At 36.6% G+C, this 18,423-nt stretch overlaps 1 protein-coding gene across 2 annotated transcripts in view; it reads left to right on the top strand.

Annotated features, from left to right (window-relative positions):
* Positions 1-18,423, top strand: part of ERBB4 (erb-b2 receptor tyrosine kinase 4) — a gene marked incomplete at both ends in the record, with an annotated part of 1,001,312 nt that overhangs the window by 521,369 nt on the left and 461,520 nt on the right. For both annotated transcript variants that reach the window (XM_080932825.1, XM_080932824.1), the window contains one exon: positions 7,794-7,980. In XM_080932825.1, the coding sequence (XP_080788951.1) occupies positions 7,794-7,980 (187 nt within the window). The remainder of the gene's footprint in view (positions 1-7,793; positions 7,981-18,423) is intronic.

Genomic DNA, 18,423 nt, shown 5'->3' with positions numbered 1-18,423 from the left:
TTATGTACATGAATGTTTTGCCTGTATGTGTGTCTGTACCCAACATTCATACCATGTCCAGGAAAGCCAGGAGACATTGTCATATCTCCTGAGATTAAAGTTTCAGATTGCTGTGAGCCCCATGTGGATTTGGGAATAGAAGCTGAATTCTCTGGAAAAGCCCTTAGTGCTTACCCCAGTCAAGTACTTTGTTAGGTAACAATAGCACTCAGCTTATGTGGCTGTGACACAGAGGTTGAGATTGCAAATACCTAAAATATGGAATGGTTTCTTTTAGCATATGGCTTCAGGATTTTTATCCTTTATCCTCACTGTTTTTGACTTCTGGGCAGATAGGGCTGGAGAAAATGTGCAGCAAAGCTGCCTTCTTCAGGGTAAACAAGAAGTAAAAGAAGAGAGAAGGGCACAGAAAAACATAACCTTCAGTGGACTATCCCAATGACCACTTCTCACCATGCCTGACATCCTTGACATTGACATTGCTACCATCTTCCCATAGTCTATCTATAAGTAAATTGATCCACTGATGAAATAAGAAACCCCATTATTCAACCACCTCCCAAAGGTCCAGACAATGTACACTGCTGCATTAGAATGGAGAACAAAATACTCATGAAAGGAAATGCAGGGATAAAGAGAGGAGCAGGGACTGAAGAAAAGATCATTCAGAGACTGCCTCACTTGGGAATCCATCCCATATGCAGCCACCAAACCCAAGCACTATTGCTGATGCCAAGAAGTACTTACTGGCAGGAGCCTGACTTGTATATCTCTTCAGATGTTCTGTCAGAGCCATACTGATACAGATGAGGATGCTTGCAGGTAACCATCAGATTGAGCAATAGGACCACAATGGAGGAGCCTTAGAAAGGACTGAAGGTGCTGACAGGGTCTTTGATTCTGTGATATCAGGCAGTGTGCTTCTCAACCTTTAGCTGAGGCTAAAAGCACATGATTACATGTCAGCAGAACTTGCTATCTTACAAGGGATACCTCTCTCCTAGGCTTATAGTGAATCTTCTTGTCTTCATAAGATCAGACTAACAACCAAAATTGACAAGTTTAACTAAAACCATTTTATAATTTTATTTCATTTAAAGGTTTTTTTTCAATTATTATTACTACCTTTGCATATAGACAATGTTTCTCACCAAATAATATTTGATACCATGGTTCACTGGGGCCTAATAAATATACTTGACATAAAAATATTAATTTACCAAAAAGCATAATTATAAAATTTTAAAAATATTCATTAAAATTAAAATTTTAAAATATAAGCTGGCCTGTATTATAAGATAGGCATGTATTTTACATATAAATATTTATTTATGGATGATAGAATTCTAATGTCATGACTCATCATGAGAACACAATGAAATCAGGGTGCTTGTATGACTACATAAAGGGCTATAAAGGTCATATTTCAACTTGTGTAATTCATTAGAAATATATTTAGGCAAATTTAAAAAAGCAGAAATTCAGCACAAAGGATTATTTGCAATAATTAAGTATATCTGAAGAAGGTGGGCAAGCTGGATTAGCAAAATGGAAAGCGGTGCATTTAGGCAAGTAGTGGAAATGGCACCAAGAAGGCATAAGACTAGTTACTATTCTCCACTCTTCTTCTTTGCAGGATGGACCATTTTATGGGCATATTTGATGTGTTGGTATGCTGTGATTAGCTGAGCTCAATTTCTAGGATGGGCTCAGACTCTGCTTATTACAAAACGATGTTCTTGTTTCAGTTTGATTTCATACAGTTTCATTACAGTTTGCTATTAAGACATGCAAAGTGAAGAGGTATTTTTAGAGCCACATATACTTTTAACAAACCTCTATGAATCAGTGGTACGGTCTGTATAAAATCAGGGAAAGAAGAAACAACTGGAAACCAACCTGAATTAGTACCATTAAGTTTTCTTCCCCCACTCTTTTCAGGACAATATCTTGACACAGGACAGATGGTTATTTCTGGAGAAGTAGAGTAGCACATCTGTTTACAGTGGGTTGAAGGTATTCATTGCAAATAAGTCATGTTTGTGTTGAGTGCTGGATAAGTGGTTACCACAGAAGGAAAAACCCATAGGTTTGTAGGCTTATGGCCAGCTTAGCACATGGTGTAGTATTTTTGGGATGACAGGGATCAGAATTTCTGATCCTTCAGTGTTACTTCTTATTGGGTAGAGTGAGCAAGAATTCTACACTAATGCAGTTAGATACATGACATTTAACATGCTCTTTTTTTTTTCCTGAAATATAATTAGATCAGATATTGAGTCCTAGCTTCTCAGAGTGGTATAGGGATGCGTTTCGAACAGTAGAATTCTGAAAGCAGAACTCCAAAGCAAAAATAACCGTATCTCACTAGCAGAAGGGATGTAGAATGCTTTTTATTAGCTTATTAATTTTTTCTTGTAAATTTCTTAATATTATGTCATCGTTAAGAATGCGTCTGCTTTATATATTCCTAGACATGATAGGAGGGGTAGGGACAGAAAGTAATTGCCTTAGGGAAGTTAATAGAAAATCTTACTGATACAGAAGCTACAATTTGCTGCTACATTTGTCACCGTCAGAGAAGGCATAATTTCTGCATCCATTATCAGCCGAGGCAACTTCCTATCCCTCAGCCATCCTCTTTCCTGTCACTAGAGTTTTCTATTCCCTCTCCTCATGATATCACAGTCATTTAACTTCCAGTCTCCTCAACATGCTAATCATTATTGTATTTATGAATGCCCTTACTCACAGAATGTGTTAGTGTTTAGGGTAATTTCTCATTAGGTCTGGGTACATAGAGCACAGCAGTAGAACAATTCAGAACCATTTTCACTAGCTAAGGATGTTTTTAAAAGTAAATAAATAGGAAAGAAGCAGGAATCTCCAAGAAATGCTTATATGAAAAAGTAAATCAAGAAGCATAAATTTAATGCAGATGAATCTTAAGACAGATCAGGACACATTTGGGAAACTATTATTTCTTTCCACTAAGAAGGAAAGAAGGAAGGAAGGGAGGGAGCAATAAAGGAAGGAAGGAAGGAAGGAAGGGAGGGAGGGAAGGAGGGGGTGGGAGGAAGGAAGGAAGGAAGGAGAGAGAGAGAAGGAGGGAAAGAGAGGGGGAGGGAGGGAGAGAGAGAGGGAGGGAGAGAGAGAGGCAGAGAGAGAGGAAAGGAAAGAAAGAGCAAGGATGGAGGAAGGGAGAGAGGGAAGGGGGAAAAAGGAGGGAATATCAAAACAGAAGCTGCATCAATTTAAAAATAGTTTTATAAAGAACTATGAAATAAGTCATTAGTTTGTAAATAACAAATTAGGGTTTTCTGGAATACTCAGCATTTACAGTGATGGCATACTGGACCAGCAGACTTTTCATTTCTATCCTTGATTTTCTTCATATATGTTAAGAAGTAAAGATGCATTCTCATTGGTTAGGAGATTCCTCAATCACTCAAGGCCCTAATGACCTTCAGTTTTAACTCCATGAACAGAGCTGCTGCAGAGCCAGTGTAGACAATGGGAAACAATCTGTCTTATGGAGCAGATGCTGTCTCTCCATGAGGATGGTGCATCGACAGGTACTCATACCCTTTGTAGTTGACAAGACAAAGCACATTTCTGGCTCTGAACCTCTTCAGATAAAAACATTGAGAATGTTTTCTCTTTAGTGAACATTCTAGTGACTTCTATTTGTTACAGTGGTCCATAAGTACAAACCATGATTTCATCTTTCAATCTTTTCTATTAGCAGCAAGCTCACCAAGTCATTTTCTGTGGAAAATAATAGCTACAAGGACTTAAAAGCATCCGAGATTTCAATTCTAATCTATTAAACACCCATTAATGAATGTCTATTCAACACCAGGGTCAGTAGGAATAGCTGAAATATGCATACAGAAAAAAGTAGGAGACATTTCTAAATTTTAGAAATAAGTTGTAAACATTAAAGGTAAAATATAAGCATGCTGAAGATTATATAATTGGGAGATTGAACACAATAGTTCTTATGCTATGATATTATGACCACTACATCTTCAACTAATTGTCCAGAAATAATTTGTCTGCCTGGCTATTTTCTGAGGTAATATTTATAATAGCTCACATCTATTAAATACAATTTGCTCTACACATATTTCTATCTTACAATGCCTGTAATAGCTTTGTATTAGTTATATTTTTACAAATTTTCTAAAGATGAAAAGACTGAAGATTTTTAAAACTTAAAAGCTTAGTCAAGTTTACATAAGTAGGAAGGACAAAGGCTAGAATTAAGGCAAATTTGCCTGTCAGGCTAGCTCCTACCTCAGGCTAATGTGCTTTTTCATTGTAGCGTTGATATTAGCTAATATAAAAATATAATACTGTATATAATAGTATCATTGTATATGTTTCTGTATAGCAAAATTGTATTGATTTTCATAACAAAGTTGCAGAATAATAAAAGTGTTATGTTACTGAGATTCTTTCTGACTGGCACAAGGAAGAACAGACATGATTAAAAGATAGTTCAAAAGTTGTTCTATACTTCTTGATGTTGCTCTTGTTATCCAAATAGGCCAACATTAGCATAAATCATGGAATTGAGGGTTTTTAAGGATTAGGAATTCCCCTCGCCTGATATTCTGTTTGCACTCAGCATATGCAACCTAGCCAGTGATCTGTGTCAGAATTTCATTTTGAGCTATTTCAGAATATTTGCTCACAGAAATGGATCAAAAATCTCTATTTCAGCATGGTATTTTCTAGTTCCATCTATTCACCTGCAAAATTCAGGATGTCTTTGCTTTTAATAGCTTAACAGTATTCTATTGTGTAAATGAACCACCTTTTTGTATCTATTCTTTGAGGGGTATCTAGGTTGTTTCCAGTTCCTGGCTATTATAAACAGAGCTGCTATGAACATAAAGGAGCATGTACCCTTGTAGTTTGGTGCAGCACCTTTGTGTATATGCCTAGGAGCTGTATAGCTGGGTCTTCAGGTAGAACTATTCCCAATTTTCGAAGATTAATTTCCAGAGTGGTTTTACAAGTTTGCATTCCCAGTAGCAGTGGAGGAGTGCTCCCGTGTCCCACACACTCATTAGCATGGGCTGTGCTGGGAGTTTTTAATCTCAGCTATCTGGTGTGTGTAAGATAGAATCTCACTGTAATTTTGATTTACATTTTCCTGATAACTAAAGGTACTTATTTAAGTTGATTTTAGTTATTTGAGATTCCTCTGTTGAGAATTTTCTATTTAGCTTAATGCCCCAATATTTTTAATACTTATCTTTAATCTTTCTTGATAGTTTAGTTATTATCCTCCTCCTTGTCTGCACCTCCTAAATTGTCTCATTTCCCCCACCCCCACCCCCTGACTGCCCTTCTCCAAGAGGATGTCCCTACTTCCTGGGGCCTGGGTAAAGTGCATCTTGTCTAACTGAGGTCAGGCCAGGCAGTCATCTGATGTATATGTGCCAAGGGCCTTATATTAGCTAGTGTGTGCTGCCTGGTTGGTGTCTCAGTGTCTAAGAGGGCTCAGGGGTCCAGGTTAACTGACTGCTGGTCTTCTTATAGAGTTGTCCTCCTCAACTTCTTCCAGCATTTCCCTAATTTAATCCCAGTGTTCTCCTACCTCAGTACATTGGTTAGGTGTAATTATCTGCTTCTGTCTTAGTCAGCTGCCTTTGAGCCGCTCAGAAGACAGCCATGTTAGGCTCCTGTCTGCAAGCACATCATAGTATCAGTAATAGTGTCAGGCCTTGAAACCTCCCCTTGAGATGGATCCCAAGTTGGGCTAGTTACTAGTCACTTCTCCACTTTTTGACTTTGTGGGTTTTTTTAAAGACAGAAACAATTATGGGTTAAAGTTTTTGACTGTTGGATGGTAACTCCATCTCCCCACTTGATACCCTGTCTTTCCACTAGAGGTAGAGTCTACTAGTTCCTTCTTTCTACTGTTGGGCCTTTAATCTAAGGTCCCTCCCTTTGAGTCCTGGGAGTTTTTACCTCCCAAGTCTCTGGTACATTCTTGACTGTCTTCCCACCTCCTACTTCCCTTGGTTACATATTTCCACTTATTCTGCTGGCCCTCAGGGTTTCACTCCCTCCAATATTCCCCTTTTTACCTTTCCCACCCAAGTCCCTCTCTCCTTCTCTCTGCTTCCTGTGATTGCCTTCTTCTTCCTCAAAAATGGGGTTGAAGCATTCTCACTTGGGTCTTTTGACTTCTTAACCTTCTTAAATTCTATGGATTATATCTTGATTATTCTGTACTCTTTATCAATATCTACTTATTAGTGAGTACACACCATGCATGTGTTATTTGACTTGTTGATGTCTAACTTCTTGAATTTTTAATATATTTTACATATTTGTCCTTTGTTAGATGTAGGGTTAATCAAGGTTTTTGCTTTTGTTCATTTATTTTTTGTTTTGTTTTGGTTTTCTGCAATCTCACAATCTATAGAAAAATCTTTTCTCTTAATGATAGTGTTCTTTGTTTTAGAGAAGCTTTTTGGTTTCATGGGGTTCTATTTATTAACTGTTGATACTTGTACCTGAGAAATTGGTGTCCTGTTCAGAATGTTTTTAAATCAATGTTCAAGGTTATTTCCCATTTTCTCATCTATTAGATTTAGTGTATTAGGTATTATGTAAAAGTCTTTGGTCCACTTGAACTTAAATTTTGTGCAGGCTGTTAAATACGGACTTATTTGTATTCTTTGACATGTAGATATTCAGTTAGACCAGCACCATTTATTGAAGATGTTTTCTTTTTCCCTGTATGGTGTTGATTTCTATGTCAAAAATCAAGTGTCTAAAGGTGGATGAGTTTATTTGTGAGTCTTCAATTGAATTCTGTTGATCAACCTGTCTGTTTCTATAACAATACAATGCAGGGTTGTTTTTTTTTATCACTATTGCTCTGTTGTACAATTTGACATTAGAGATGATGGTATTCACAGAAGTTCTTTTATTGTATGGCATTAGCTATTTTTTTCCATATGAAGTTGAAAATTATTCTTTCAACATCTATAAAGAATTATGTTGAAATTTTTATTGGAATTGTATTGAATCTGTAGATCGCTTTTGGTAAGGTGGCCATTTTTCCCTATATTATTCCCTGAGCATGTAGATTTTTCCAAAATCTGATAATATTTTCGATTTATTTCTTCTGAGACTTGAACTTCTTGTCATGCAGGTCTTTCACATGCTTGGTTAGAATTACACCAATATATTTTATATTATTTGTGTCTATTGTGAAGGATGTTGTTTCCTGATTTCTTTATCATTTGTGTAAAGGAAGACTACTGATTATTTCATTTTAGATAAGTTTGTATCAAGCCACCTTGGTAAAACTATGTATTAGCTCATAGAGCAATTAAAACTGTGTTCCAGAGTCTTCAGCCAATGCAAACTGGTTCTACTTTGGAACGCATCTCAACCTGCATCTTGTCTGTGGATTGACTGGTAGTTTGATGTCACATCATTGTGGCTTATCCATGAATGACACCTTGATCCCTTTAACAGCATTCTTGTCTCAGGTGTGAAGATTGTCTCATAAAATAAAATCTATTATTTTAGTATAACCACATTCATGACTTTTAAAAAGAAATACAGCATATTCAAAGTAAATTCAAACCCTTTGTGATCCTCTATTAATTCAAAATGGATATGAATATCATGAGGAAATTAGTATATTAAATTAAGAGCTGAAACTTAGCATCAACTCATTATTATTTGAATGACTGCACTATAACCTGTCAAGTTAAATTCATTATCTCTAAGACAGACATTTGTTTGTGTTTTCCCAGTCTATCCGAGAAGTCACGGGCTATGTGCTGGTGGCCCTCAACCAGTTTCGTTACCTGCCTTTGGAGAATTTACGCATTATTCGTGGGACCAAACTTTATGAAGATCGCTATGCCTTAGCGATCTTCTTAAACTACAGGAAAGATGGCAACTTTGGACTTCAAGAACTTGGATTAAAGAACCTGACTGGTAAGAACAAAGTGAGAACTAGTGTATGATGTAATACACGTGTGTGCATGCGCAGAAGGGTCTGCGACATCTAACTGCATACTCATTTCATTAGAAGTGACCTCTCTGAAATACCTTCACTTTTATTTACAGGTTTTATAAGTGCTGTGTAAAAGAGAGCAGAACACTATATCTCAGCTTAACAGAAGCACACTCCAAGAAAATGCTCAGTGACTGAAAACAGAGATAGGAAGCTGGCGTAAAAATTCTGTTTGGTAGTTGCAGCTGGGTGGGCCAGATCATCAAATGCCTGCAACGACATGACAGTGCTCATGCCTGACAGAGCTTAGTCATGCTCAAGCTATTCTATCTAGTTCTACTAATCTTCAGATTTTCACAGGACCACCTGAGTTTAGGAGAACAATCTAATGTATTCAGTTTCAGTTTCTCCCATTTAGTAGCTCACTGAGCACAGACACTAATTCTAAGGATATTTTGGTGCCATCCAGGGAACATTTTTAATGCCACAGACACAATGCTAACAAATTGAGTTATTATCTATATAAGTTTTACAATGATTTTTTCACTTCCTGTTTGTTACATACAGAATCATACAGATTCTAATAGAATACTTGTTTACATAATCACGAATTTTAGCAAATCTATAGTTAAAATGTGCCAATAAAATATTCAGAGCTACTGTTGCAATTCAGTAGCTTATAATTTATTTGAGATCGATAACTTGTATGCAAGTTTTACATAAAATATTCAGTGATTTATACCTACTTTGTGTTTACTCAGTGAAATTTATGCACCCTGAAAAAAAATACTTTAAGGGGCTTTGCCAAAAATACAATTGACATTGTTAACTTATTGAGATAATTGTTCATATTCACACTATTTGTAGAATATAGATTTAAAGATGCAACTTTTAATTTCATAGTTATCCAGGCATGTGATTTAAAATATGGAAATTTGGTGTTCAGATAAGAATAATAATAATGCCAAGTGACATAATGATAATGTCATTTGGGAGCCAGTTATTGTAGAGTTGATGGAGTGATAGTAAGTGCTTATGTTGAAAATATAGTGATTCCTATACCATCACTATTATTTCAAGTTTTTTTTTTCTAGGATAGTTTTCTACTAAGTGAATGTCTTTTCAGACCTAATAGCTACTTAGTAAAAGTAATGAAAGGAAAAAAATGAAAAGTAAGATGGTTAGGGAAGGAAGCTGAAAGACTGGAATAAGAAATCTAAAATAAGACAATACAACTAAAACTTACAAACTTACATAGGACACATTGTGTACCTTTTGTGGAATTTCTGTATTTATGTTAGGTAACAAAGGAATATGTTTTCTTTTATGTTATAATAATATTAGAATCGTATGACTTTTTAAAATTATTTTACATGCGTTCCACCCATTGTCCCCATCTTCCCCAGTGCCCTTCCCACAGTTGCTCATCTCCTTCCCTCTCTCCCTTGCTGCTGAGAAGGTGCTCCACTTCTCCTTTGCTTCCCATCCCCACCCATCCCACTTCCCTGGGATCTCAAGTCTCTGTAGAATTCAGCACATCTTCTCCCACTGAGATCAGAGCAGGCAGTCCTCTGCTATCGATGTGCTAGGGAATTTGGACTAGCCCCCTTACGCTGTCTGCTGGGTGGCTCAGTCTCTGGGAGCTCACAGGGGTCCTGATTATTTGAAACTGCTGCTCTTCCTATGGGGTCTCACTTCCCTTCTGTTTCTTCAATCCTTCCCATTATGCAATCACAGGAGTCCCTGACTTCAGTCCAGTGGTTGAGTTTAAGTGTCTGCACCCATCTCAATCTGCTGATGGTAGGGCCTCTGAGAGGATAGCTATGCTAGTGTCCTGTCTGGCAGTACATCATAGCATTCATAATAGTGTCAGGCCTGGGTGCACCGACCCCCACCCATGGGATTGATCCCAAGATGGGCCAGACACTACACTGCCTTTCCTTTGGTCTCTTCTCCATTTTTGTCCCTGAAGTTCTTTTACATAGGAACAATTCTGGGTCAGAAATTTTGACAGTGAGTTGGTAACTCTGTCCCGTATATGAGGCCCTGTCTATCAAGTGGGACTCTTTGGGTTCCCTTTCCCCACTGTTTGTCATTTTGGCTAAGATCACCCCCCATTGAGTCCTGAGAGTCTCTCACCTCTCAGATTTGTGGTAATTTCTAAAGAGTCCCTTCACCTCCCACAATCAGAGGCTACAGTTGTCTATTAAGTATCCTGGCCCTCTGAGCTTTACTCCTGTTCCACTATCCAATAATCTTGTTAAATTATTTTTTTCTATATAAAAAAATTAAAATATTCTTTAAATTAATTTTCACATTTAATGTAAGTACTTCTAAAATAATAACCAAAGGTTTTAAATAAAATTATATCACATTTAAGTATGTTTTTAGCCACTGAACTTCTTGCAGTATTATGATTCATGCAAATGATTATTTTTTGTTACATTGACATAAAACACTATCATTCAAAAGTAATATCTTATTTGAATAGTGCTACAGTATTTCTTGATATCTAGAGAAATTGTTAGTTTTTTAATGTTAAGATTTGGTTTCTTAGAATACCCACGTTCATTTAGATATTGGTATTGCTCTAATGTTTGACTCAAAGAATTATGTGATAAAGTATTTGGTGAAAATTCTGGGTATTGTGGACAATTCTCAAGAATCTGACTTATTAGGAGGGTGACATTAATGTCAAAATATTTGTGAAGTCACATGTTTGATAATGACGACTGCAATTCTGAGAGTTATGGCCTATGCAGAAAACAATCGCATTTGTGTGTGAGGATGTCTGAGACAACTGAAGTCATCTAACTATGTACATAAAAATTTTTTGGGAAAGGTTGTTCTATTTTGGAAGACTAAATGTTTTAGGTGATCTGGATAAAATAAGAAGTAAATATTGTAAATAGCAATTCTGTTTGGGTAAGATGGCTTGTATCCTTTTGAAACATGTTTGTTCTTCTTTATGTTGTTTTTGTATTGTTTTACAAAAGAATTGATAACTTTAAAATTATATTATATACAGAGCTATGAGTTTTGACATAATTATAGTCTAATAAGAATAAATATCATTATTTAAAACATAAGTGTGCTAGCCTACCATACTATATTTGACTTCATAAGAATGTTGGTATGTTTCACTGCAAATCATAAGCTGCATCTGAAATGTTCTGAATGGCACTTAATTGTGCATGGGGGGGGTGTGAGGTTTACCAACATGCATTTATAGACCTACACATGATTCTAATTATGGAGGCTTTTAATCCACTGTCCAGATAAATTAAAATATAGTTTCCAACGTGCAACAGCACAATGTCTAGTTAACCTTTCCACATTTCTTTGACAAAGATAATTTTCATCCATCAGTTATATTATGAAGAAGGAAGAGGAGTTAGACAGAAACAGTATTCTTTTCATTGCACAACAGAAATTATACTCTTGGTTAGTTTCGAGGTACAAAAACACAGAGCATCCCTGGATTCAAGTGGCTTAAATATCCAATGTATCCTGTTGGTAGAATACCTGTTTTATATTCAATAAGCTCTGGCATTGGCTCCAGCTCTTAAATAAAGCTATATATGTTGACATATCCCCCTATTTCCACACCCAGGATGCTAGCAAGGAAAGTGTTAGAAATTCAAGTTTATGCTAAAGTACACAGCAAGTTAAACGAGTATCCATCCTGAACCATAAGACAACATGTGTATAAAAAGAAGGAAAAGGTAATAGTTTTTTATTATGAAGAATATGCTATGATAAATATTGTTTCAATTTGTCTTGTAACACCTTATTACATAACAGACATTTGCAAAGACTGTAAGAGGTCATAGACAATTTTCTTTTTATTTTAGTAATGAATGTATTTATTTATTTTCTGATGGCAGTTTCTCCCCCTCTTCTCTCTTCTAAGCCATTCCCCCTCAACAGACCTTCCTTCTTTATCCCATCCACTTTATCACCTGTTCTCTTCAGAAAAAGAGGGGCCTTCCCTGCTTATCAATCAGCCATTGGATCACAGGTTACAACAGTACTAGGCTCACCTTATCCTGTTGAGGCTAGACAAGGAAGCCCAGTTTGAAGAAATGGTTCCTAAAGCAGGCAACAGTCAGAGACAATCCCCTGCCCCTGCTGTTCGAAGTCTTACATAAAAACCAAGCTACACAGCTCTCATATATGTTCAGAAGGCCTAGGAAAGTTAAATGCATGTTCTCCGGTTGGTTGTTTAATCTCTGTGGGTCCCTTTGGGCCCAGATTACTTGATTCTATAGATTACTCGACCCCTCTGGTATCTTCAGTCCTTCCTCCACTTCTTCTGCAAGATTCCCCAAGCTCTGCCTAATATTTGGCTATGGGTCCCTGCATCTGTTTATGTCTGTTGCTGGATGAAGCCTCTCTGATGATGGTCATGCTCGGCTCCTGTCTGCAAGTGTAGTAAAATATCATTAACATACCAGGAATGGGCACCCACTCATAGCAAGAGTCTCAAGCTTGTTCCATCATCGGTTGGCCATTGCCTTTATTTCTTCTCCATATTTACCCCTGTACATTACGTAGGCAAAACACATTGTAGGCCAAAGGTCTTGTGACTGGGTTGGTGTCCTAATCCCTTCATTGAAAGTCTTGGATAGTTATAGAAGAGGGCCGGTTCAGGCTCTGTATCCTCTCTGGTTATGGGTCTTAGCTAGTGTCACCCTAATACATTCCTGGGATTTCCCATTGCCTTAGGTTTCTAGCTTGTTCCAGTAGCTCTGTCACAATGCAGTTGTTTATACCAGTACTCTCTTCCTCTGCCCACCCCCCAAATTTGGTACGTCCTGTTCTTATTCCCAACCTTCCTCTAACCTGTCCCCTACTCTGTCAACCAGTGGTTATTATTCTGTATCCTCTTCCTACATACTAAAATTTATTAATCATACATTTCTCTTTAAGCCTTTGTAAAAGAAATAACATTATAGTAATTTGGGGAGAAATGAGTAGTTGAGGGGCATAACAAATATATTTTGGGGGGAATAAGGACTTAAGTCTAGGCATCTGTAAAGATGTTTCAGTCTGTAAACTGCTTATTGTAAGAGGACCTGATATGACTCTCCAGAATCCATGTAAAATTTAGCCAGTAGTGATGTAAGCTAGTTATCAAAGTGTGGGGTGGTTGATAGACTGCACATCACTGATCTAGATAGTCTAGCTAAATTGGATAGCTCCAAACCTATGAGAGATAGTTTCAAAATTAAATGGGGACTAACAAGATTGGCTTCTTACCCTCAGTAGACTATCTCATATGTGTATGTTTATGTATACAAGGAAACATATACCCACATAAGATTTAAATGCTTTTGTGTGCGTTTATAGTATGTATTATCAAACAGTTTTCACTATGTTGACATTAGAAAAAAATGCATGGAGAATATCACAATTTCTCCCAGCGAGTTCTTTTATTATTGTGCAAAGTAGATGTTTGAGTATGGGAAGACTGACAAATGAAATTTTAGTGATTAGCTGCTGTTTGAGTGTATGTAAATTAATTGTCCTCTTAAGCACATCTGTTACACTGAAGTTCACTAAAAGATGTTTCATTGGTATGAAAGAGAGTTGATAGGATATGGTGTAGTATGTGAACCTCGATGAGGAATCGTTTGACTTGGGATACCCAGAAGGAATGAGTGTGATAATTTTTTTTCTACTTGTCTCAATTTAGGTGGGAAAGCCACTCTAAATATGGGTAGCACCATTATGAGATGAAGTGTGGTTGGAATACACATTGAGACAGCACTCTGAGCACTAACACACAGATATATTGGTTCAATGTTTGTTCAATTTGACCTTGGATGTAGCATGGCCCATGTTCTCAGGCTCCTGCTTCTGTAATGTCGCTACTACAACTTGCAGCTTTTAGCTCAGATGAACCCCTTTCCCCAAGCTGCTTCCAGAACAGCATTTTAACACAGCATCAGAAAACAAAACAAAACCTGTGGTCCTTTTGATTTTGTCAAAAGCATGAAATATACTTAAAATGCTCCCCCCACCACAGTTTAAAAAAAAAAAAAACTGTGTTTAACTGCTGCCAAGCACATCTCTGTGATTATTAGTCGCAGAACTAGAGTGGAGGAAAGACAAAGAATAGACCAGGCAAATCCCAGCATTGTCTGGATACTATGTTGACACAGCACATTCTTTTCTGCCTAGAGCTTACCAGGGTACACTGTCAGAAATGGGTCAACCCCATTAAAAGTCTTTGGAAATGTCACTTCTATTCTAGGGAATAAAGGCTTCAACCATGGAGGACAGAGCATTTGTACTAAGCACATTTGGATGTGGCTGTTATCTTTATTAGTCAGTCCCAGAGCTCATGTCCCACCATCTCTTTCTTCACCCACCATTTCTACTCAGAATTCATGTCAAGTTATAATGTACCTAAAATGTATAATCATCTACATGTATAGTTAGTAATTTCTTATGTCAAAAAGAGACTGAATCTATGACACATGATAATTATAGAAATTTATAATTATAAATTTAATCCATGCTGTGAATAATATATCGCAATATATTACAACTTATATAGGCAAAAATTATTGAATAATACCTAAATTTGCATGGATTTTCTGTATGAAATACTTTTTTATAATTGCTATATGTATTAAGCTATGTACAATTGCAATGCATGTATCAATATGTTCAATTCATTTTATGTTACTTTAAAATATTTTAATTAATTTTTATTTTATAAATTATGAAAACATCTTTTTTTGATATTTTAAATGGCAGGTCACACATGGAAGAATTTATATTTCAAGTCAATAGTCTCATTTTTTCCCTAGAGTTGTTATTTTATAGATAAAATAATTATTTATGTAGCTTTCTACTGGATTGTCTTAATGAGATCATTATTTGAGATGTAAAGAAATAAAATATTATATAAAATAAACATGTCCCGGTATTTTTGGAAATGTCCAGCAACAATATAATGGAGGCATTATATTTTATGTATAATGTACAATCCTGAACTGCATATGGTGTTTACACATAAGTTTACACCTCAGTGATGTAAAATTTAATCCAGGAGTTGTGAGTCTCACCACTGATAATCACCCCATTTTTGAAATGCGCACAGGGCACTCACTAAAGGAGTACATTCAAAGAACACAATATCTATCTTCTAGCAATAAAGCCCTCAGACCTCCTGCATTATTCAGTAGTGCTCACATAAATCACCTGTATCAAAACAACAGGACTACCTGTGCTTACTCAGGGAATGTCAAAGAGTGAGGAAGCGGGATCAGAATTTGTCCTTTAATGCTTATCTGTTTCGCACAGCTTGACGATCTCAGAAACGGAGTCTTTATCATGAGAAGAGTGAGGAGTATGTTATGCCACAGTCTCCTGGCAGGCATTAACCTAAGAAAGCAGAGAACTGTCAACTATGGCACCTTTCACCAAGACAATAGAAAACCATAGATTCCTGAGCTCCCTGGTACTATTTCTGTTTTTGATTCCCTTTGTATCCAGACATTGCCAGAACTCCTCTGCCTATTCCTTCATACTCAAAGGATTCCATTTCAATCATTGGAAGCTGAATAATGTGACTTGTTTAGGCAAAAGGAAAAGCTACTTTCATGTTCATAGTCTCTTCTGACACTCCTTAGGAACTGTTTTATGTCTAAATCAGGTAGAAGCTCTAGACTTTGCTTCCTCTGTTCTTTGCGCCCTATCCCTCTGTTCCACAGACACAGGCATACTGCCCCAGCCCTTCATTTCAAATCCCATCACGATATCTGCCCTTCATGGGCCCTGACATTTGTCCTGACCTAGACAAGAGACATACTCGTTCTTGTTCTTTTTCTGACACTAGAGTTGCTGAGCAGCCTTCAACTGCTCTGTGAAAGGGCATGGTGCTGTTTAAGTGGGGTCAACCTAGCAACTTCGGGAACTGTGACTGAATAGAATGCTTGTCAAAGGCACAACTCACATTTATATTAGAACACCTATTCAGAATTTTCTGATATTTGGGGCAAAGGATATCACAACAATTCTCTCATCTAAAGGCTAGGCTGCCTGGAAATGATTTTATCAAGTCAAATTTGTAGTGAACATCCTGGGAAGCAGAGAATCAGTCAAAAGAGTGGCAGTTTCTTGTGAAGAGTCTGTAATTTGTAGAAACGATACTTCAATCAATGCTGTTATAAAATACGGTTTGCTTGTCATGTCAGACAGCACGAAGGAAAAGCACAATGTTCTATTTATACTGGAGAGAAAATAGTAATATACTTAAGAACTGGGAGTTAATTATGGAATCAAAGAGTTGGGACTGTCATTTTTGTCATCCTCCACTTCCCCTCATTCCAGAGGTTTAGACAACTGGTGACAAATATAAGGGATGGAATGAGGGAAATGAGTACCTCTTCTCTTCTCTACCATAAATTAGAAAATGTAGTGACCATAATGAAAGGAAACTGGAGCAGGGCAAGCTACCAGATAGGCTTTCCAGGGAATATATTCATAACTTCTGGTCAATATTCTTTTAGTAATGCCCACTCAAATGATCTGCTTAAATGTGGGGCATCAGAGATGACTCACTAGTTAAGCATACTTATTTTTCTTTCAAAGTACATGAATTTGGTCCCAAGTAACCCTCTGATAGAGCAAAACACATGGCAATTCCAGATCCAGGGATATGATAACTTTTTCTAGCCTCTGTAGACTTTGCATGAACATGGTACACAGATTTGCATGTAGGCATAAAATCCACAAACAGAAGTAAATAAATTAAGTATAAATCAGAGCTCACTTAACCTCATGTTTAGGGATACTGACAAAAATCCAATGTTTGAAATTAATCTTATTAAATAGCTGTTGGGTTCTTTAGAAGATCTTTGGGACATTTAAGTGTTATTATAATGGCTTCTCACAACTATACATTACACAGATTTGTTAAGCTTGAGTTTTATCTTTTGCCTCAAAGATAAAATAATATCTGCATGCTCTTATTCATAAGAAAAGACATACAATTTACAAGACAAGAAAGATAATCTGTAAGTTATACCTTTGCTTAAACTCATCTAATGAGCAAGCATGCTTCTTCAGGGTATTTCTACAATGGGAAACTTTGGTCTTCAAGATCCTAGAAGCTGTAGAAGGGTTGGCCATATCTCACTAAGGCACCGAGATTCCAAAACAAAGAAATTGGTGTTTATATCAGAATGCTTCCACCTCTGACATTACCTCAGAATAATAGCATGTTGTATCTTTTGAAGATCTGAACTGTGAAGAAGTGACAAATTTACCAAATCTTGTTCTAGACACCAAGGAAGGAATCACAGCACTGAAATGGGGACCTTCCATTTATCAATGCTATTTAGAAATAACCCATCTATATCACTGGAAAGAATGCGGCTGAATACCGCCATGTCCTGTTGTTAACAATGTCTCAGGTTTGATCAAAGAAGGCAAGCCACATTAGACAGATCCTAAATCTTTCTCAGGGCTACCAGAACTTAGAAAAGGGTTTCCTTCCACTTTGTCAAACACACACACACACACACACACACACACACACACACATATATATAGTATATATTGTTACTGAGGTTTTTATCAGTACAAAACACATGCAATGTGTTTTTTGCATATATTTTACATGCTGCCCCATCATGGTGACCTGACAAACATTTGTCTTCTTACAATTTGGTTCTCTCTGTGCAAATCCACCCTACAGTTCTAAAACTGAACAAGCTGTGCCATGTTCTACCATCTCCAAATCTGTTTCTTTGTGTTCTATTATTTCCAAGAATTATTTAAGACAGTTTCTCCAAGATCACAATTAATGATATACTAAATTGCTAAAAAATGGAAACAGTCCAATCTTTAAGTCTTAAGGCTGTAGTTCAGGAAGAATTATTGCTAAGAAGTTTGTGTACTGTTTGAATATATGATTAATGATACGTTAGCAATAAAATAGAAGCAAATGCACAGAATGTCAGTAATGCAGGTACTGATTTAATTTAAATATAAGAATTCTATTCATTTATTCTATTGTCATGTCAACTGAACTGTAAATAATGTCACATATATGGTATTAGCTTGTGAACTATTATCAGTAAGTATTTATTAATTGATCCAGTATTACTGGAAAGGGTTCAAGATTCTTTTCAAAAGTAAGGTCAATTCAATATTCATTAATTTGATTTATTCTACTTGTATATTCAAAACATTGTGCTAAATATGTGACTCTACATTATCTCTATATACCTGTAGACTCTTGGTAAATATTTTATTACTGGCAAATATTTACCCTTCGGCTGTAGTGAATAAGCATAAGGAAAGTGTTTTTATGAATCATGATTAATACAGTTTCTGCAGTCAAGCGTGTCTGCAGTGCAGGGAGCCTCCCGTTTCATATATGACATTCTCGTCCATATGACTGT

Source organism: Micromys minutus (genome assembly GCF_963924665.1).
Source record: "Micromys minutus genome assembly, chromosome: 19".
Taxonomy (NCBI): domain Eukaryota; kingdom Metazoa; phylum Chordata; class Mammalia; order Rodentia; family Muridae; genus Micromys; species Micromys minutus.
Note: the sequence above shows the minus strand (reverse complement) of the source record. Positions and strands in the feature narration are given on the sequence as shown.